The 22,945-nt window shown below is 36.3% G+C and overlaps 1 protein-coding gene across 2 annotated transcripts in view; it reads left to right on the top strand.

Moving 5' to 3' along the window:
* Nucleotides 1-20,474, top strand: part of MOSPD2 (motile sperm domain containing 2) — a 34,387-nt gene extending 13,913 nt beyond the window's left edge. For both annotated transcript variants that reach the window (XM_030476443.1, XM_030476444.1), the window contains exons 6-15: nt 1,775-1,835; nt 3,035-3,073; nt 4,090-4,214; nt 8,635-8,805; nt 11,672-11,784; nt 15,398-15,494; nt 16,213-16,309; nt 16,984-17,113; nt 17,993-18,095; nt 18,633-20,474. In XM_030476443.1, the coding sequence (XP_030332303.1) occupies nt 1,775-1,835; nt 3,035-3,073; nt 4,090-4,214; nt 8,635-8,805; nt 11,672-11,784; nt 15,398-15,494; nt 16,213-16,309; nt 16,984-17,113; nt 17,993-18,095; nt 18,633-18,779 (1,083 nt within the window). In that variant the 3' untranslated portion in view covers nt 18,780-20,474. The remainder of the gene's footprint in view (nt 1-1,774; nt 1,836-3,034; nt 3,074-4,089; nt 4,215-8,634; nt 8,806-11,671; nt 11,785-15,397; nt 15,495-16,212; nt 16,310-16,983; nt 17,114-17,992; nt 18,096-18,632) is intronic.
* The last annotated feature ends 2,471 nt before the right edge of the window (nt 20,475-22,945 follow it).

Here is a 22,945-nt window from a genome sequence, read left to right as displayed (position 1 = left end):
TGACAAATAAATATGGTTTAATTCAGTTTTGCAAGGCAGGATTGGTCCTCTTATCTGTACTGTCCACAATCCTAAAGATAATACAGGAGACATGTTTTTATATAACAAGAATAGAGGATTTTAATAATTTCCTTGATATGAAAAAGCAACTTGATTTGGGTTTTATGGAGCATATCTTGAAGCAACTTTTTTCTAGTGTCTTTGGGACTCCCAGAGATACACTGAAACAGCAAGTGCTGTCCATAAGTGTCCCATTGTACAGCATTGCTGTGTAGTTAGAACATGTCTCACAGAATAGAAATACATTTTTAATGGCTGCTTGTACCCATGTAGAGAGTTGAAAAATTTTGTCCTAAAAGAACTTGGATTTCTGAGTTCTTTTCCAGAGCATGCTTCATTTGTTTGTTCCATTGCTATAGACATCTATGTCAGCTTTTATCTGCAGCCAGGTAATTCTAATAGCTCGCGACTTGTTGCACCAGTTCAAGTAACAAGAATAGATGCAGTTATTGAATGGTCTGCTAAAATCTGTACTTCTAATTTCAGACCCTGATCAAAATAATGGATCCATCCTCCTAATATTTCATAGCGCTGCTTTTGGATAGGCAGTGGAATAAAGAGCAGCATTCTTCTTAATGCACGGGAGATTCTAATCAATTCTTAGGAACCTATCACTGTGTTAATGCTGTTAAATGAAAGATACTGTATTTGGTAGAAGCAACAGCCAGTTGAGCTAAATGCTTGTATTAGGGCTACCTACTGCCTCTAAAGATAAGCTTTCATCTAGTTTTCAGTTACTGAAGCTACTAATAAAGCTTTCAGGTTGTGGGTAATCCCCTTATAAAGGGTGTTGCGGTTTTTTTTGTCTCTGTCTGTTAATGTTGTAATAGCCTGTTTACATCACCTTAGGAGCCTGTTCCCCATAGCATTTTTTACTGTTATGACAGTCTTTGGATCCTTTATCGGCAATATATTTCTTTTAAAGAAGAATTTCTTATAAAACTATTTCTTAAAGTAGTAGTAGTGGTCACTCCTGTTAGAAGGACTGGGGAAAGTATGAGTACTCATGGCAGGCTTCCCACCTAACCAAAGTACCTTATTGTGGTAAAGCATCTCTTTATTTATATCTGTTTAATAAAATTCCCTTTTTGCCCTTTATTTTGTAGTCAGTTCTATTATACCTGGATTTTGCAGTGGAGACTTGGCTATACTCTTTCAGTGCTGCTGCTCATTGGATGGAAGCACCCTGAAAATGGGTGGTATACAAGCAGCATTTTTGAGAGCTGCCTCTGCCCACTATTTTTCTGCATACCACAAATTAATGCACTAGTAAGTTGAAAAATATGGAGTAGTATATTGAACAATATGTAAGATAAGTTATTGAAGGGAGATGTTCAATGCTCTCCCTTGTAAGGCTTTGAGATAATGTTAGGCTTCTCTGGTGCTAAAGGTTTATTTTTCCTCTATTTTTCCTGTACAGCTTAAATCCCATTGATACTATTGCAGTAGTTTAGATATCTAACTTACTGCACTGAGAATAGGTCTGTTGACTTCTTTCTTAGATCATAAAGCTAAGTTTGACCACAATCGTGCAGCGTTTTAATGAAATGAAAAGCATTGCATTGAGTTAGGATGATGTTTGTAGTATGTGTACAATTTGAATATAGATTATGAGGTAAGTATTTTGTGCTATTCAGTAAATGCTTTAGCTTAACTAAGCCTGTATTTTTCATGTTCTGATTTACGTTGCATTCACTCTCTGCATTTATTTTAGGACTTGGATTTTGTTCGGTTTATTGTCAACTGTTTTACAGATTATTACCCAAACTTTCTCAGTAAGTAACATTATTAACTCTTGAGCACTAGAGACTGTATGCATTTCATAATATCACCGATGATGGAGGAAAACTAAGTCTTGGGGGGGGTCATCTTTTTGCATATGCTTAATGTGGTGACTACATAAAACACATGGATGTTACACATTCAGAATGTTTTTGTGCTCATGAGTCAGGACAACTTTGTATTGTAAATAAACTTATATTCATAAAAAATCAACTGGCTTTTCATGAAATAATAATCTAAGACATGTTTTTACAGGTTAAAAATCTAATAGAACTAAATTAGCTTGTTTCGCTACTTATTACTTGGTTAGAAGCTTTGCAAACTTGCATGACTGTATCCTTTACAAGTCTTCAGGGAGCAAAGAATGAATGGCTATAGAAAATTTTAGGGAGCAATGGTTTACTCTTGGCAGGAATTAGGCAAGTTTGTGTGTGTTTGGGAAAACCTGCATACTTGCCTGCTATTTTTTTTCTTAATGGATAGGCAAACACCAAATAGCTTTTGCTAGCTCCTCTTAAATGAGTCGTAAATTTTAGGTGAAAATGTGTCTGTAAATCTTGAAAATCTGTATAGCAGCTGCTTAAGGTCTGAATATTAGATTTCACCTTGCCGATCAAAGTTCAAAACTTTATTCAAATGTCAAACTTAAAGACAAGTGCAACATCATGTTTTTTTGAAAATCAGGAGAAATTTTGGGACTCTTAAGAGTCAAAGAACTTTTCAGACTTCTGCTAAAACAAAGAAAGCTTAGGAAAAATGTAGATTTACAAAGACTCTTGCTATTTGTTTCTTTAGGAAGAAGAGGTGCTGAATATACGTGTCAAACTTCCTTTTCCGTTCAATAGCTGTTTTTCAAGGGCAGGTTGAATCCTATTGCTCTCTGCCTTATTTGGGAAGATTAATTATAAGTAACAGTATGCCAGAAAAGTAGTATCCCAGATAAGTGTATAAACTGTGTATAACTTAGAATTTTATTAAGTGTTAGCTGTTTCCTTGGAAGGTGTTTTTATATAATAATAGAAATAGGTTTATACAGTTGTACAAAAATGCTTCTACTGGGAGGTGAATGTGGGAGTTTCTAAAAATAAGTATTCACTTTTTACATGACCATTGTTGCTGTGCATCCTCTTAAACAGAGAAATACATAACATGTGGCATTCAAGACTATTTCCTCTTCTTTTTGTCTTTTCAGCAAAGATAGTGATCTTTGAAATGCCATGGATAATGAATGGTGAGCTGTTTGGTTTTGTGGCTTTCGGGGGTTTATTTTTTAGATGCTGATGATTTATTTTTTTTTTATTCTTCTGCATAGATAGGAAGCACTTTTCAGCTCTCTGTAGATACAGCCAAATGATGGGAATTGTTACACACCTTTAAATTTTTAAATTAGTGGATTGGATACTTTTTTTGTTTTTCTTTCTAGCGTTGTATTTTGCATCATACTTTAAATGGAGTCTGTATTCAACCTGGTATCTTTAAAGCTTGGGAAATCTTGATATTTAGTCTATTCCTTGAATGTTTCAAACTGTTTCCTTTCAAAGCTAGATCTGTTCATGATCTAGGAATACTGTCACCAACAAATGATGGACACTTGTAACAAGCCAAAAAGTAGAATACCCAATTTAAGATAGATGCGTGAGGCAGGATACAGATACTGTTACATATGTTTTGATGTGTATACTTCAATAATTATCTTTAATTATAATGTACATGGTAGATATGTTATTCCTGTATTTTTACTATATGAATGCATATTTTTGCGCTGGCTTTATATATTTCTGTATATTCATGTTTTACCATCACTGAAATAACTATGGTGTTTGAAAATCCTTTATAGATATAAACAATTGTCCTTTGAAGCAGCACAACATTTCCGCAAAGCAGAATGTATACATGTCTTTCTCAACCTCTTGTCACTCAGATTTGGAAATACAATTGGTTTTACTCCCTCAGTACTTCCTGGGCTAAATTCCAAGACAACTTATTAACTCAGATATTCTTTCTGTGAGAGCCTGTGATCTACCTGCATTCATCTATGGAAAAGTATATGTCCATAAAGTATTTTCTCTATAAATAATATTCTTTTCCTTGCACTGTTTATCCCTATTATAATAGATACTTTCACAGCAGGTCTTGCCGTATCTTATGGGATGTAGCTCACTTGTGTTCAGTAAGGTCTACCAATGCACTGGAAAAAAAAAAACCTTCCTGACAACTTATGTGTACCTTTTTGTTTGTTTTTTAAAGCTGCTTTTAAAATTGTGAAGGGTTGGCTTGGCCCAGATGCAATAAGCATGTTGAAGTTCACAAACAAGAGTGATGTACAGGAATACATTAGTGGAGAGTATCTGCCACCTCACATGGGTGGAACTGTAAGTATATTAACATTTCATGGTCCTTTTGTGATAGATTAAGATACCTAGATAAATTACGTATGTGGGGTTGAGAGTTGGCACTTCATGGATGTGAAATTTCTTGAAGTTGTTCCGCCAATGATAATTTGAAAATCATATTAATATAAAATAGATTAACTTCATAAGAGTTTTGTATCTGGCAGTCTTAAGTACAGAAATAACTTTTCTGAATCACTTACCTACTTCTAAGTCATTGGAAACCACTTAGCTTTTCAGAATTAAAAAAAAAAAAAAAAAAAAAAAAAAAGAAAAAATCCATTTTAAATGTCATTCTTCCTCCTATTCTTTTTTATCTTTTTTTCTCTCACCTGATGAATTTGAGATTGTGTTGCTTAATGAAATAAGTTCTGTGAACAGAAAATAGGCTTTATGGCCCTCAGTTTTCATCCTGCTCCAAAGCTGCTATTCATTAAGGACAATAATGTTGCTATTATTTTGTCTTTGCTGTCTCTAGGGCTGCGTTTTAAGACATGGCTGTAGAAGATTCTTTTTAAAGGGTATAATAGAGCTCCAAAGACTATGCCACAATCCAGTATCACGCTAACAGAACCTGGATCCTATTCTAGTGCAATCTAAATAGCAAAACAGCATAAGCGTAGTGTACATCAGGTTTAACTTTTCACAAAGCTGGTAAATCACATAATCTTCGTAATATAATAGAATAATAGGGAGCATCAGAATAGAATAGCAATAATAGGAGAGGCCATGTTCACTTGTATATAAACTCAGGGTAGCCAGAACATGAAACTTGTTTTGGGAACATAAAGGAGTAAGTTATCTTAAGTACCTAAGTTACCACTGAAAGTAGCAGCCTTTAAAAAGTGCTTTTGCATGAGACTCTTGAAGAAAAGATTCCGTCTTTCTCCATGGAAAACTGTTGCCCAAACTCCCCAGTCTTGTATAAGAACTTTCTCATGTTAAAGAAAACTGAAATTGCTGAACTTCAGGAGTGGGAACTGAAGAAAGGGCTGATGATGTCCGAAGTGGCTTAAGTAAGGATTTGAATGGGGTATAGTAGTGGTTCTGGACTAGCTCCCACAGTATTGTACTGCTGTTGCCACAGAGGGGAAAGTTCTTTTCCTCCTTCTCAGAGCTGAGTATTTCCTGTCTGCTTTTTAGACCAGCTTGCCTTATAGATAATTACGTCTTTAAAGAAAGAACTTGTGGCTTTGCTAAATATCCTCCTGAAGTGTCTGGCTGAGTATACAGTCTTGAGTTATTCTTTATCCTGCCTTGGTCTCATTGCCAGTTAGTGATTGTTGACCAAGTTGGCTCCATGTTACCCGTCTTCTAAGAGCATTAACAAGTTTCCCATGTAAGGTTTTTCCCTTTTTCCTAACATCACATTATTCTTTGTTTTGAGAAAACCATGTTTGTGGAGACCTCTCTTCAAACAACTTTTTTTAACTCCCTGCTGGTAGCATAGCTTAGGAACTGTGGACATGGCTAAAGTCTGCTTCACGCAAGTCAAAGCTATGTTACTTTCCTCTTTCACTGGAAAAGCTGACAGAAAAATTCAGTTTACTTGGGGTTAAAAACTGCTTGAAAATGCAGTAGGAATGGAGATCCCTGCTTAAACAGTTTCCAATATTAGATGTAATGAAACTATTTGGAGACCGTTAGGAGAATTTCTAGTTGGCAAAAACCTGTTTGTTTACTGGTCTTCCAGTGGAAAAGATATCTTTACTGTAGGAGCGCTGAAAGTATGCTGCTTCTGCATTAGTCATGTGTCTTAGAATCATAGAATCATAGAATCGTAAGGGTTGGAAAGGACCTCAAGATCATCTAGTTCCAACCCCCCTGCCATGGGCAGGGACACCTTGCCCTAAACCACGTGGTTCAAGGCTCTGTCCAACCTGGCCTTGAACACTGCCAGGGATGGAGCATCCACAACCTCCCTGGGCAACCCATTCCAGTGCTTCACCACCCTCACTGTAAAGAACTTCTTCCTTATATCTTGTCTAAACTTCCCCTGTTTAAGTTTGAACCCGTTACCCCTTGTCCTACCACTACAGTCCCTAAGGAAGAGTCCCTCCCCAGCATCCTTGTAGACCCCCTTCAGATGCTGGAAGGCTGCTATGAGGTCACCACGCAGCCTTCTCTTCTCCAGGCTGAACAGCCCCAACTCTCTCAGCCTGTCTTCATACGGGATGTGCTCCAGCCCTCTTATCATCCTCGTGGCCCTCCTCTGGACTCGCTCCAACAGCTCCATGTCCTTTTTATGTTGAGGACACCAGAACTGTACGCATTACTCCAAGTGAGGTCTCACAAGAGCAGAGTAGAGGGGCAGGATCACCTCCTTCGACCTGCTGGTCACGCTTCTTTTGATGCAGCCCAGGATACGGTTGGCTTTCTGGGCTGCAAGCGCACACTGCCGGCTCATGTTAAGCTTCTCGTCAGCCAACACCCCCAAGTCCTTTTCTGCAGGGCTGCTCTGAATCTCTTCTCTGCCCAGCCTGTAGCAGTGCCTGGGGTTGCCCCGACCCAGGTGTAGGACCTTACACTTGCCTTGGTTAAACTTCATAAGGTTGGCATCGGCCCACCTCACAAGCGTGTCAAGGTCCCTCTGGATGGCATCCCTTCCCTCCAGCGTATCAACCGAACCACACAGCTTGGTGTCGTCGGCAAACTTGCTGAGGGCGCACTCAATCCCACTGTCCATGTCACCGACAAAGATGTTGAACAGGACCGGTCCCAACACCGATCCCTGAGGGACACCACTCGTTACAGGTTTCCAACTGGACATCGAGCCATTTACCACAACTCTTTGCGTGTGGCCATCGAGCCAGTTTTTTATCCACCGAGTGGTCCATCTATCAAATTGATGTCTCTCCAATATAGAGACAAGGATGTCGTGCGGGACAGTGTCGAATGCTTTGCACAAGTCCAGGTAGATGACGTCAACTGCTCTGCCGCTGTCCATCAGTTCCGTGGCTCCATCATAGAAGGCCACCAAATTGGTCAGGCAGGATTTCCCCTTAGTGAAGCCATGTTGGCTGTCACCAGCCACCTCGTTGTTTTTCATGTGCCTTAGCATGTTTTCCAGGAGAAACTGTTCCAAGATTTTGCCAGGCACAGAGGTGAGACTGACTGGTCTGTAGTTCCCCGGGTCTTCCACCTTCCCCTTCTTGAAAACGGGGGTTATATTACCCTTCTTCCAGTCATCGGGAACTTCACCTGACTGCCAGGATTTTTCGAATATGATGGACAGTGGCTTAGCAACTTCATTTGCCAGCTCCTTCAGGACCCGTGGATGGATTTCATCAGGTCTCATGGACTTGTGCACGTTCAGGTTCTTAAGATGGTCTCGAACCTGATCCTCTCCTACAGTGGGCCTAAGGTCTTCGTTCTCACAGTCCCTGCATTTGCTTTCCGAGACTTTCATGGTGTGGTCAGAGCATTTGCTGGTGAAGACTGAGGCAAAGAAGTCATTAAGAACCTCAGCCTTCTCCAAATCCATGGTAGCCAGTTCTCCTGATAGCTTCTGGAGAGGGCCCACATTGTCCCTAGTCTGTCTTTTATTTGCTATGTATCTATAGAATCCTTTCCTGTTATCTTTTACATCCCTTGCCAAACTTAATTCTAGCTGGGCCTTAGCTTTCCTAACCTGGTCCCTAGCTTCTCGGGCAATGCTCCTATATTCTTCCCAGGCTGCCTGTCCTCGCTTCCACCTTCTATAAGCTTCTTTTTCCCCTCTAAGTTTCCTCAGCAGCTCCTTGTCCATCCATGGAGGTCTCCTGGCCCTCCTGCTGCACTTTCTTCTAGTCGGGATGCAACACTCTTGAGCACATAGCAGGTGATCCTTGAATACCGACCAGCAGTCTTGGGCCTCCCTGCCCTCTAGAACTGTATCCCGTGATATTGAATATGTTCTTTAAATTGATGTGGTATTCCAAAGACTGAGGTCCAGCTTACAGGATATGTTAAGAGTCCAAACACTGGTTTAAACTGGAGGGATTGTTTGGGGTTGTTTGGGGGTTTGTTTTTTTCATTTTTTATCACATTTGGAATCTTCTTTAGAAATAGCTGTCATATTTAAACCATGTTTCCTACAACTAGAAAGAAACTTGAGCATTAAGACTCTGAATGCTGATCCTTGATAGACCAGATTCTGCAGTTGTGCTGTGACTATAAATAACAACAGTGGTTAAAATTTAGTGGCTTCATTGGGAGACTATTTATTTGTCTATTAATGATGACAAAATAAAAACTGTCGGTAGTGTCACTTTTCTACACAGGGGTCCAACTTAGGATGGATAAATTAAACATACAAGTCGTGAAGAAAAAAATATATAGTATTTCCATTTAAAAAATACTAGAGAAGGTACTTCTTATCCTCCCAAATAACTGGTCCTTTAAAAATCTCCTTATGTTTTAGGATTCTTTCAAGTACAGTTATCCTCCATTGGTTGATGATGATTTTCAAACTCCTTTATGTGAAAATGGGCCCATTACTAGTGAAGATGAGCATGAAAGTAAGGAAGAAATAGATGCTGACACCAAGGAGACTGGGGAGCTGAATGAAACACAAAACCTTAATCAGAAAAAGGTATATAACTCTGAAGGTTGAAGCAAGCCTTGTTAAATGGTTACAAAGTGGGACAGGAGGCATACAAATTTTGTTTCTTGTCTGGCTTTTGTGTGTTGAATTTTTTTCTGAACTTCTTTTTTTCTGCTCCTCAGTTTGACAAAAGAATCCAGTAAAACTGAAGATTATTCTTTGCAGTTTCAACCTTGCTTGTTTTCTTTTAAGACCAGTTTCATGCTTCTGACTGAGCAAAATGTATACCAAGTATTTAGTGTATCTCTGGAATACAGCGAATTGTGCAGTAAAATTTAAAAGCTTTCTGTGATTTGTTTTCAAAGCTTCTGTCTTTCTAATAGATTTATTTTTAATCTTGGGTTATCTAGTGGTAAATTTTAAAATATATCTAGCTTTCTTAGAAGTTGAAGTCAGTATGTACATGGGAATATTAACAGTTTAAATATTTATACTATACTGGATATTAATTTGTTTTCTTAAATTATTGATAAAACCTCAACATATAAAAGTTTTAATTTAGTCTCAGGAGAAATTGTGTCCCCAATCCATCAGTTCTGTTCTACAACATAAACTTCCTGCAGTGGTGTTTATCCAGAAATATAAAGGCATTATTTTACACAAGTCCATATGAAGTGCCATTTAGGACTATGTAACGATAGTCAGTGGGGATATCACTCTTGAAAATAGTAGGAAAAATCTGAAATACACTACTTTAGTGCCATAATTAATTTTGGAATATGCATTGCAAAGCTTCTGTTTAATGGAGTAGAATACTCTGAAACACGGAGCTTACTTTAAGTAATCCAGCTGGTCTTTGCAACTTGGCCAGCAACCCAAAAAAAGATGATTTCACTGACCTTAGGGTAAAAAGGAAGCATTGCATAACCACGGCAACTTGATGACATTTTAGACTCAGTAGCTTGTTTTAGTTGTAGCACATCTTCCAAGCTCTGATTCTCAGACACAGAAATGTGGAGAATTTCTCTTCAGTGTGTGAGTTGGCTTTGGTGCTTAATAACCTCAGTATGTGTTTGTTTTAATTTTGTTTGGCTGACTTCAGCTTTCTACATAATTATTTTTAAGAGTGAAAAAGGTAAAAAACCCGTCTGATTTAGTTTATGGTATTTTCTTTTTTATACAGTGTAATCTTTCCAGTGAACTAAGATTGACATTTATGCTCATCATGTATCAATCATAAGGCACACTTAAGGCCCTGCCTTATTTTTTTATTATTATTTTTAAATTACATTTAGAATTAAATTACTTAAATTTAAGATTTCAGACTGTATTTCATTGTTTGTACTGTTTCTGTAAAAAGTGGATTATTGTTTTGGTTTAACTCACTATTCTTCTAGTCACATATTTAAGAATAATACTTGCTGTTTCTTCCACAGCAAGTACACCATTGTTGGCCACTTCAATGTTATGTTCTTTTCCAAAATGTGTTTTTCAGAAGTACTCCCTTATTGTCTCAGAATGGTTGGCATTTCTTATTTCTAAATTAATTATTTTTTTCTTGACTGTGTCTAAATATAAATACTCAAATACTGTTTAATAAGGCCAGCTTCCAAACTACGGGATTTAAAGTGATCTGTGAGATGTCGTTGTCTTCATTATGTACTGCACTACCAGTCTTTATGTGCAGACTCTTGTCATCACTAAGAATTCATCTGTTTTATTTTAGATCTATTTATAGATATATGTATGTATAAATATGTGTGTGTGTGCATGTACACATGTATATATGTGCCTCCCCATATCCCACAGAAGGGCCTATTTCTTTCCACAGAGTAGAGGGAGTCATGAGTGATAAACTTCATTAATAAGTGCCTGTCCTGTAACTTTAATGTGTTGGCGGCTATAGGAATATTTTCTCTGGTAATTTTAATTAGATTTATATAGAATTAAACCCAATAAATAACTAGTGCAGTGTCTTTACACGCTAACCTTTTACTATAACTGTAATTAGATATATATATAAAGGAAATCAAATTGCCATGTGGTTTCTTTTTATAAAAATCTATTTTCTATAAAATTTCGCGTTCCTTTCATTCCCATACTTCTAATTTACATAAATGGAATTCTCTTCATGTCTTCTCTTTGTATTTTAAGTACAATAAAACCAAAGCTAAGCAAACTGTTCAGCTAGCTCATTTTGAGTCATGATGTCACTAATTTTTCCAATCTCCTGTATTTCTTCATTCCTGGCCCTGTTTGCACTTAACTGCAGACTTCTATAATTTTATTTTTTTTTTAATAATAAGATGTCCAGGCCTGCTGACATGTATTTTCTTAATGTAATAGAGGAAAAATCTGAGAATGTAAGTATCTGTAATTTTGGATGCACCAATTCAATCAGCATTATTTCTTTTAAGTTCTTCAGTACTTCAGAATTCCACCTAAAAGCTGTGAAAATACGTTTAGCAATTCTGCAATGCAATAAAGTCTGGAATTGTTATTGTGTTTTCTGTTCAGTGTTGCAGTGATTGTACAGGGGTGTCTGCTTTAATTGAAAAGTTTTGCAGTGGAATAACATCATCAGTGCTTTATAATCTTAAATATTTGAAGTACTAGTAATTTAACATGTCCGGAGTTCTCAAAAATAACCAACTTGAGCATCAGGAAAATACATGGAAAAACAAAACTGTAGTTTTGTTTCATGCATGTTTAATGCATTATGTAACTTCTATGACAAATCATTTTATTCAGTGGACTTCAAGCAGCTTCAGGGAATGAATACATATTAAGCTTCATCTGCAGTATATAAATTGTTGAAATAAGCCTCGTCATATTCTTTGAAATACCTGCATGATTCTGTAACCTGTATAACCCAGGTTTCTAGTTAATCATTATAACTATCATTTTTACTCAGATGAATTCTGTAGAACAAATTTCCAAATCAGAGGAAACTGACAAAACAGAGATCAAACCAAAAAATGCAAAGAAAGCATTAACCACTTTTAAAGGACCTTTATTGCATATCAGGTAATAATAATTTTGTTTTTTGGTTTTTTTTTTGGTTGGTTTTTTTTTTTTTTTTTTTTTTTTTAAATGTGCCTTGGACACTTGAGTACTGAACTAGTGGGTTTTCAAAATAAACTATTTTTTTCAGGCTATTAGAGGAAAACAAGCTACAAACATCCTTTAAAGAATTATTTAAGGATTAATTATTTTTACAAAGCTCAAGAATATTTTTGGGTTTACATGTTTTTAGTGAATCTTTCAGTGTCATCATTGGCATGCTTAGTAGGTGTACATTTCATACAATCATAGAAACATTTCATGGTTTCATTTCTATTGAGAAATTGTCCGTTGTTGGATTTAGTTAAACTTGTGCTTAGCTGTAATGAGAGCAGTGGTTTGACACTGATTGCATTGGCTTAAGAAAAACCGATGTGTTTTCTAAGACAGCTTTCACTGTTAAATCTCCCTTGAATTCTTTTAACTTAGGATGGTGTAAATGTCTATGCTAGTAGTTTGCACCGATTAAACTTAATGAATGGGTCTAACTTATCTTGCCTGGGAAGTGCTCTGTATAAATGGCATATCTGTTCAGAAGATTGTATTATCCAAGGCACTTACATCTTGCAGTTTATCTGCCTTTTATCATTAAACTAAGGGGGGGGATCAATTAAACAATTTCACTTTTTCTTTTCACTGCCTTTCAGGTTAAAATGCTTTTTTAGAAATTGATTTAGGTGTTAACTTTTACTTTCACTTCCAGTTTTCTATTAGATGAATGAAGAAAATATCCAATTTATAGGTAATTCCGTAGCTAATTTTGTAAGTGCTGTACTGACTTAGTTTTGGAACAAATTTGAATAATGACATGCTCATTAGCATAAAAAAAAAAAGAGAAATTTTCCTGGTTTTGAAATTAAAATTATCCTTATACCCCTTTGTGCAAAAAACCTCCTCTGTAGAGACTTAGTTTTCCTATGGCAGGACAAAGGCATAGACTGCATAATTGTGGTTTTTAAAAGAATGTTTAATGACAAAAGCCATCTCTGATCTTCCATCCACTTCTTAAAAACCCAAACAAACATAAAACAAACAAGCCAAAAACCCCATGACCAAACAACAACAACAACAAAACCCCAAATATAAACAGCACTCAAACCCCCCACATGAACTGTACCTTTTTTCTCTCAAAATATTTCAAGTTCTGCTGTTGAAACAGAAGTGTTGGAGTTCATGTAAATTACATGAAAAAGTAAACTTAGTCAAGTTTAGAGGTGCTAATATTTGTAGTCTTGCTATCATGGAAAATAAAATACTGGTGTGTTCATTTTCCTTGCTGTTTGGTGTGTTGATTTTTTTTTTTCTCTCTTTTTTTTTATTTTTTTTCCTTAAGTAAACCATTGAAATTATGTGCAATGGTTGCTCTTTATTAATACTCTAACTCTGTAGAAGCTAGAATTAGTTTTTATTTCCCTGCAATCTTTCTCAGGTCACTGAACCAAAATTTATTGACCGGATGATTTGTAAGTAGTCAGAGGCACCTCTCTTGGAGACTGTAAGCCCTGCCAGGCTGTAAGCTTGTATCCTAGCTGATAGCAGCATTGCCCTGTGAAGGCAGGAGCCTAGAGCATGACCAGGAAGCTGAGGCACAGCAGCTCTGGCACCACAAAATCATCAGCAGCCTTTCTGTGCCTTTAGCTGCTGCTGCAGAAGATGCAGTGAGGCCTTCTTTTAGGACCCCTGCAGGGATATTTCTTACCTATCACTGCGTGGTACTTGTGCTCTTCTTTTTCTTGTATTTGTAGTCATACTAATCAGCTGGCAACCTAGTTTAGACCACTGCTGGATTTGCCTTGCATACCTTACTGTGAAGGACTGGTCTTTATTGACTTTCCTCCTTAATAAATGAATTTATTTGGTAAGATGAAAAGCAGCAGTCTACTTGCACTGTCTGGCAGAAGACTAGTTCATGTTGTGGGTGTATTTTGAGACAAGAATTTCTAGTACAAGCTGGAATGGTTACTCCACACACATCAAAGTAATGAAACTAGCATTACGAGAAAAATTTAAAAGCTTCGGCGTTCATTTAAATTTAAACATCCCAACCACCCCCAATGCCATGGAACTGGTTGACTGCATAGACATCAGGCATACAGCAGTGGCCCCAAGCCTCGCTGGTTTATTTTGTTTGTGAATAGCCACAGTTAGTGGTGGAATGTTCCGTTCCTTGAGCTCTTTTTGTGGCTTGTTTTGATGTTAGTTACGCTTTCTTGTCTTATTTTTTGTTCATCTTGCAAGTGCTGTAACACGCAGCTGCAATAGTGCGGTAGCAAGATATACAAAATACTTCGTAACAACAATCCTTCATTTCCTTACTGATGTTGATTGCTTAAGTTAAGAATTTGAGAATGAAAAAAAAAACCCAACCCCAAACCTGAGAGAAGAGGATACAGTTACCCTATTAATCCATTTTAAACCTGTCAGTTTCTTGCTTTTTGACTACACGCTTTCTTCCCCACCAAGAAGAAAAAAAAATCTTATGTGGACTGTCTAATGCATTGTAAAACACAGGCACACAGACATACCCCCCCTTAACCTCCCCATACAGTCACCATCAGACTGTTTCTAGCATGGGCTTTCAGGCTTGCCCTGTAGCACCAAGGATTTTTCTTCTCAGCTACTACTTAAAGTGAGAGGAGAAAGAAGAATTGGTACTGTAAAATGAGGCCTTTTGAGGAGGAGGTCAAATTAATGTGAAATTGGCATTCTAAAATGGGGAGAAGGGGAAAAAAACCCCACTTTTTTGACAAAGGCTTTCTGTCAAAAGAATATGCAGTTCTCATACGGCATAGTATGGCAGTTCTTTGTGTACTCCTAATGTGACATTGAAAGAAACAGTTTTTCATTTGTTACTTGAGTTTCCTCTGAACTTGCAGTATGTGAGCATGCCCTACTTTCTGCCTAATAGTATTCATTTGAATGCTTATTCCAAAATGAGTTGTGTTAGTTTGATGTGGTTTAAAAGATTTCATGCATGACTCTTCTAATTGCACAAGAATATTAAAAACAAGCAATAACTACTTATGCATGTGTCACCAGAAGTATGTGGAGACTGACTCATAAGTACAAGTGAATTTAGTGGTAGTGGTTGAAATGATTGCTGCTCATAGCTATCTGCCTGCTCCTCTGAGGTGTGCACTATATCCCTTACAAGGATAGGTGTATGAGATGGTAATTACGCCCTGTCTGTGACACCTTGTACTCTTTAATGTTAGCATGACTTAAAATTAATGATGCTTTCCCTTAACATACTGCTCTAAGATGCAGTGGCTGAATTGACTGTTCATATCTGTTGGCTATTCCTGCTGTTGCAGATGGTTGCAGCTGATCCAGATGGAAGAAGTCAAGGACAGTAATTGGCTGAGGCAGCTAGATCTGCTTGTGCTCATGAGTCAACCCTGAGCTTCACTACAGAAGTTCTGCATTTTATTTTCACACCTTTCTTGATGAAAAACTGTTTATAGTGACTGTAGCTGCAGGGTTGAAAGTATTTTATTTTCCTCTGCAGTCATATTTTTTCTATGGTATGTTGTATAGATAATTTGAAGAAACTAATTCTTCTTAAATTTCTTATTAGCCCAGCAGAAGAGCTATATTTTGGATCCAAGGAAACTGGAGAGAAAAAATGTTTGATAGTTCTCACAAATGTCACTAAAAACATAGTGGCTTTTAAGGTAATTATTTTATATGTGGCCTCATTTACTGCACTAAATGTGTAACTTGTTTTGAGTAAGGAGGACAAAATACTATTAAACCCAATTTTCAGTCTAAATTTTCTATTCTGTTGTGATATTTGGAGCAGATCAAAGAAATCTGGCTGAATTTATGCCTATTATGTACCACCCTAAAGAGGGTAATCAGTAATACGAATCTTTGGAGCCCTGACTGAGAAAGAGCTATGGCAATGGTTACTTCTTTAGCGAGAGTCTAAGCTTCCTGAAATCCTCCAAAACGATGCAACTCAATCTGCAGATGTCACCATCAAAGGAATCAATGCAGTTTTATTTGCTTCAGAAATACTGAGTTGACTTGCATCTTGATTTGTTTTTTCACCACACCTTTTGTGTTCTCTGCACAAACAAATAACTAAAGTTTCCATACTTTTGCATTAAAAATTTTAGCAGATAGTGCATTTGATATTCTTGGCTCTTTTTAAATATGTATATAAGAGAAAAAAAAATAGCATATGCCAGAAAAGAAAAGATAGAAGTGGTTGAGAGAGAAGAAAAAGTGAATATCAGTGTCTGATTACTCCTACAAAAGAAAGTATTTTAAAGACTTCATATTTAAGCTTTTGGGGATTTTAGTTGTTGCGGAGCGAAGGAGGCTATGAAACAATCATAGTTTGTACATGCATTTACTGTATGCTTGCTTAGTATTTCTTGTTTATAGGTGAGAACAACTGCTCCTGAAAAATACAGAGTCAAACCCAGTAACAGCAGCTGTGAACCTGGCACATCACTGGATATAATAGTCTCTCTTCATGGTGGTAAGTAAAAGCTTATAATAGATTTTTTCAGAAGTCCGGGTGAGTTTTAACAGGCTGGTGCTCTAGATACTAACCTTTGTATATGGTTGCTGGGGTTTAAGGCTGACAGACACCCATGTTTGCTTGACTGTTGTATGGGAATGTTACTATTTGTGAAAAAAACATGGGTGTCAGACTGCGTTTGAGTAACTGCCTGTACTGATTTATTGCTCCACTTAGGCATAAGCAGCTGTTGTCTGCAGCCCATTCTGTTTCTTGTCTTCAAAAAAAAAAGGCACAGTGGCAGGTGTCTCACTTGTGCTCTGTTATAGTGGGAGTTTATCTATTGTAAATCAGTTCTCTAAATTGTTGCAAGTTCAGGTGACTTTGCTGGAGAAAGCATTTTTCACAAAATTCTGGGTTGTCCTTGAATCATTCAGATGAAACTAATTCTGTAAAATGAAACTAGAATTTGGGGGAACTAATAAAAATTGTTGAACTTCAGAGAATCATTTCATTATTTTTATTTCTAGCCAGTGTCTGATGACCTGCAATAAACATTTCATTGGGGTTTTTTTGGGTTCTGGTTTTTTGTTTGTTTTCTTCCCAAAATGCTTCTATAAGCTGTGTGATAATGTCATTTTATCTAAGGACACTTTTGCCCTTTTTTTTTTTTTTTTTTTTCCCGAGGGCAGGTTTTGCAGCTTCTCTGCAGGATCGTTTCCTTATAATGGCAGCAGAAATGGACCAGTCTTCTGGAGCAGGTGTACCAGAACTGGCACAGTTTTGGAAAGAAGTCCCTAGGACCAAAGTGATGGAACATAGGTGAGCATACGGTTTTCTGCTGGAAGCAATTTTATTTTAGCCATTATCATTTAGCTGATATATAGCATTTGCATATCATAATCAACGAAGGATTCTCCAAACCCAGTTGTGTGCTTACAGACTGAAGTATGTTGCTGAGGCTTCTGCTCTGTTTTAACTGATTAAACATAGATTAAAAGCAGTGAATATAATTACTGTCTCTTTAATATTTTATGTGCAAGTACTTTATCTGAGGAATCTACTTAGATTTTATTACACATATTTTTTGTTTTTTGTTTTGTCTTGCTGAAGAAGTTTTAGCATTTCTCTTTCCTGAAAATAGAAAAATGTCACAGCCTCAATTTAACAATTTCTTTAGCAAATAAATTCGTTCCCACGCTGATTGACTTGCATGTTATTAGAGGAGCTTCTTCCGTGTTTTATAAATTGTGTGGGATTCCACTACCTTCAACTGTGGCTTGAAATTTTGTTCTTGGCGTTTTCAGTTGTGAAAAAGGTGGACTCTGTTAAAAAACATTGATACTAAGGTTTAAAACAGAAGGAAAGCCTTTATATTTTGTTTGCTGTTGGATAAATTGGTAGTAAGTATTTGACTGACTAGTCCAGTACATCCTGTGCTATGAATTTAAAATAATACATTTTAGCTGAGCATGCAGATAATTTTGATATTGCTTTCTATATCAAAAGCTGTCAAAATGTAATTGTGAACTGAGGAAGCCTTTTCAGACCATCATTGCAATAGTCATTTAGAAAACTAATCAACCAGAACAGATGATAAAATGCATATAATAAGTGTTAGATGGACTGTTTACTATTAATTATACAATGTTACATTAAATTTATGATGTTTGGTGCATATTTTTTTTCCCCTCTTCACAGGCTCAGGTGTCATGTCGTAGAAAGTAGTAAGCCTTTTTCCCTGACATTAAAAGAGAATGCATTTAATATTCCAGCAAAAACCAATGAAGATTTACATATACAGGTAATAGTGAGTTCCGTTGTCCTGAATATTGAACAAAATTATAAAATATGATAGAGATAAAAGAATTTGTACTAAACCTCTTTGGTACTATGTAAATTATACTATTTTAGAAGCTCAACAACAGAAAGTAACTAAAGCTGTGATAATGATTTAATAATTTTGTGAATTGTTATGTTTTAATAAAACACTACTTTCAATGCAGTTTGCTCATTCCTCTTGTGTATATTACAGATCTGGGGTATCAGTGAACCTCAGCAGTATTTTTTGGTTCCTAGTATAAAGATGTCACCTGCTTGATGTAGGCAATAGCGACTATCCATAACTTAAAATTTGAGGTTCCTTTAGTGGAATTGGTTCCTGAAGTATGTAGTGATAAAAAAGGTATCACTAAGTGATCACTAAGAGAAGTCTTCTTGTGTCCCCGTGTGTGTGTTCCTTCTCCCCTCCCCGCTTATAGTTACTGGCTAAATAACTCTAAATTAACAAGTACTTTCATGTGCAGTAATTCTAATTAAATGAAACTATTTCTGTTTTCAGCTAACTCATTTACTACAAATTAATAAAAGACTTCAAGAACAGATTGATCGCTGCCTCTGGTTCCAGCAGTTGTCAATTGTTGTATCATTACTCTCAGTTACTGTTGCTGCCTTCTGCTTCTACCTGGTTTATACCCAGAGAAGCTAAAAAGAACTGCTGTGCACTGGATGTGCTTGCCGGTCGTGGCTGGTTGGAGTGGAAGAGATTGCAGTGCTGCACTCAGATTCCGGACCTGCCAAAATGAGAGTTGTGAGCCCACAACAATGAATGATGATACAATTTGCTGAAAAAAAAAAAAGAAAAAAGAAAAAAAGAAATGAATGACCAGCAAAGTAAATTACTGAAAGCTGACACTTGGAACATGGCATTAGGAAGATGTTAGAGCTAGGACCGATTTTCACTATACAACTCAATAAATACTACTGAACTGGAAGGAGGAAACCAAATACAACATAATTTAAGACTGTTTAGGGTTTGTTTTTTCTCTAACTACTTAAAATACAAAATTTAATTTTTTTCATCATATTCATTCTTATATTCTGAATTGCTCTCACAGAAGATGCAGTCAACTTAGTGGTTAACCTGTTCAAGAAAATTTACAGAAATCATGTTGTACAGGCAGATTTTTAATATAATCTGTGCACATGCATATATAAAGGAAGGTATTTGCTGTTACTGATTATTTTGGTAATTCAGGCTCATTTCTTTCATTGGTTAAGTTCCTTATTTTTGTGCTTTTTATGGATGCAGAGTTCTCGTAAATATTTCCTACCAAATAACATACAGTCATATTGACCAGTAATATAATCCTTGTTTGATTCCAAAGATATTAATGAAATCGTCATGATAAAAACACAATTGCTATTTTTTGTTTGTTTGTTTGAAAGCAATTCTTAGTCAAATTGTGGAAGAAGTGTGAGAGTTGACTTTTGATGACCTATTATTGGTTCATAAAAGGCTAATACATAGTCAGTGTATGAACTTATCCTGAGATGTGCAATATGCTTAAATTACAGATGAAATTATGAAAAAAGCAAGTCAAGTCAAAAAGCGAGGAAGATTAAATACTGTTGAAGGCAACATAAAAGTATTATATCTGCCATTTCTCAGAAACTGGTGGAAGTGGTGTATGAAGCTAGTGAGAATTACTAACAAGGATTCTTTGTACTCATTGCTGTAAATATGTATATTAAAATGATAAACACTTAAAAAGAGACTGATGGTATCTTTCATACATATAAAATTTTCACTCTTAATGAGGTTTAAATATTTAAAATAATTTCTTTACTAGAATTAATTTTTGCTACAAATTGGCTTTGTAACAGATCATTTAGTTTTGTCTGCTGATTTGAATAGATGAAGAAATTATTGAGGGAAAATAAAGGTCATACTCTGCTTCTGGTTTTGCTTACAGTATCTCTCCAGTGCATTGTAGATGTAGTATCATTTCTAGAGAATAAAAAGGGCAGTTTAAAAAAATGCATTAATAAACACATTAATAAAGCAGCAATACACTTACTAAAAAAGTTACCATGTAAAAGGCAAGGTTACAGAACTGTTTGGTGCACAGACTTCTTTTGTAATTTATACAACATTTTACCACATCTACATTTTCTTAATTTATCACTGTTGTCATTTCTGTTCAGTTTGTGTCTCAGTATTTTCTTGTTGAGTTGGCAGCTTATATTGTTCACTGCTTACTCTGAAGCTGTTACTTAGATTATTTTCATGTGCATGCAACTCACATGCTTTGCTTCCCACAAAATGGGTTGTTGTCTTGTTGAGAAAGGTAACAAAGTAATTTGTAACCTTAAAATAATAATGACCATGCTATTAAAATGATTCCTTAATTTGAGTGGATTGAATAGCACTTTACTGTAAAATTGCAAGAAATATATTCTTACAGTCTTTGCCAATATGAATATTTTAATGTTTTGGTGCTTTCATATATTTTCAGTATTTTATTACTATGTTGGTATTTTCTTTGTATGATGAATCAAATGAACATCTTTTCTATTTTAATATGTTTTAGAAAAATACAGTTACAAAATAAATATAAGGAAATACGTAGTCTTGAATGTTTAGTCTTTTAAAAGTAGCCGCATGTCCTGAGACTTTTGGTTTTCTTATTAGTCTGCAGATACTTAAGATGAAGGATGGGTCAACCTGGTAATGACCTATAGTAATAGAAGTTGTGATGATACTTGTCAGACAACTGTAAAATAGGTGATCCATGAATTCTTACACAGAGTGCCTAACATAATAACATAGCACATGATACTGGCAGGTGAACACCACCATGGCACGAATGATGCACAATAGCAATATATATATATCTTGGTAAAACTATTATTTAAGATCACACAGTAAATGGAAAAAAAATACATATAAGAAGAAAAAAAAAAAAGGAACGGCAAAGTAACTTTATTTTTAAATAGAAATTGACAGTAGTCTACTTTTTTTCTTCTCTGAGAATGTAATTTTTTCTGTCACCTAAAACATATGGTGATCCATCAGTATTTTCACAGTTTTCACTTATTAGCAGTTGCAAGTTTTGTTTGCCAGCCTTTTGAAGTAGAATTCAGCCAGTCCATTTTGGAAGGTTTTGTGTCTTAACACGCTGAAGTTAGAGAGCACACAGCATTCATTTCATATGATACCCAAAATTAAGAGAATAAACAGAAGATTGTTTTCCAATTTTACTTTTTTTTCACAGTACATGAGACTTAGTTGATAAAGATGGGGCATTTTAGAACTTAGGCAATTCACAAAATAGGATTTGATTACATTATCAAGGTAGATACAAGATTTAATTTTCCTTTCCTTCATTGTAGATTGGCAGTTAATCTTGGCTTTTACAATTAAGAGACAGCAATGACTATAATCCCAAGTATTAGCAATTTCTGCTCCAAAAGAGAACATACGTTTTTCCTAGCAAGCAATTTTTGTGCCCAATTCTTGGATTGAGTTTTTTACTTTATTAAGCAAAAGATTAGATTTAAGACTTCCTAGATAGTCCTTTGTTGATCATCTCTTCTTCTACCTACAGAGTCTTACTGTGGGATAGCTCTGAACCATAGGCATTCCAGTGGCACCATTCACATTGGCACTCATGTTCATCCTGAAATTATTTACTGTAGTTTCATGTTACAGCGTATTTGAATGCTTAATGAGGCCCCATTCGCGTCAGTGTTCAAGGCCAGGTTGGACAGGGCTTTGAGCAACCTGGTTAGTGGAAGGTGTCCCTGCCCATGGCAGGGGATTGGAACTAGATGAGCTAAGGGTCCCTCCCAACCCAAACTATTCTGCAATTCTATGATAAAAGTATGTTCTACACAGGAAGATGTATTTTTTTAATAGTGAAAGCAGGAATTTTTACATAAGGATGCAGTCATATTGGGGTTTTTAAATTAGATGCAAAACCTAGGTATTTTAAGGAAAAAATGTGGGATTAGTCTAATTGGGGGAGGGGGAAATCTTGGTTATAGCATTTTAACATATCAAATAGGGCCAAGAGCAGGGGGGTTTAATTGCCTTTCTATTTAATCAGTGATTCCCTGCTGTAACGGATTTGTCTCTAGTGTTTGCATTCAAATTATATCAAACATCTGTCCCTGCTTCAGGATGTTGGTTTATATGGCTTTTGTTGACTCCATGTGGTTTTGGAGAGAGCATTTTAAGTCACTGTGCTGTCTTGTGGATCCTCATACTTTGCTGTAGGTGGTCTGGCAGCATAAGGGTATAAATGCTGTTCTGTTAAGAAAGAGCAGTGTTAATTCTTTCTTTTTCTATGGCTTTGTTGTGAAAGTGGACATTCAGTCAGAATAACAGAACAAATTTGAAAATTGACCAAACAGCACTGTTCGGTAAAGCGCATCACAGGTGGCTGTAAGAGTTCATTTGTTTAGACCTTGTAGTAGTTCCGTAGGGTGTTGTATCCGACACACGATGTGCCTATTTGCAATATATGTATTAGTGTAGGATCAGCTAATCACTTCTAATTAGCCAGGAAGAGCAGGTTGAGTGCTCTTTTCTGAGGTCAAAGACAACATTTTAAGTCAGTTTCTGAAGTGCACGGCTTACTGTTCCCTGGAAGATGGCTCACTGAGGAATTACTGGCTTGATATTACGGCAGTTGCTACACTCGCATTACGTACATGTTAACGCATGATGATAAGTTAATGATTCAAATTAACTGCTTTTCAGTGTGTCTATTGGGCACACTTCAGCATCAGCAGCTTCTAGCTCTGTGTTTCCTGTAGCTGGTGAGAAGTGTAACCTCCTTCTTCATTTTCTTGATAGTTTCAGTCCCA

Source organism: Strigops habroptila, chromosome 2 (genome assembly GCF_004027225.2).
Source record: "Strigops habroptila isolate Jane chromosome 2, bStrHab1.2.pri, whole genome shotgun sequence".
NCBI classification, from domain to species: Eukaryota; Metazoa; Chordata; class Aves; order Psittaciformes; family Psittacidae; genus Strigops; species Strigops habroptila.
The sequence above is the reverse complement of the archived record's forward strand: the minus strand, read 5'-3'. Positions and strand labels throughout refer to the sequence as shown.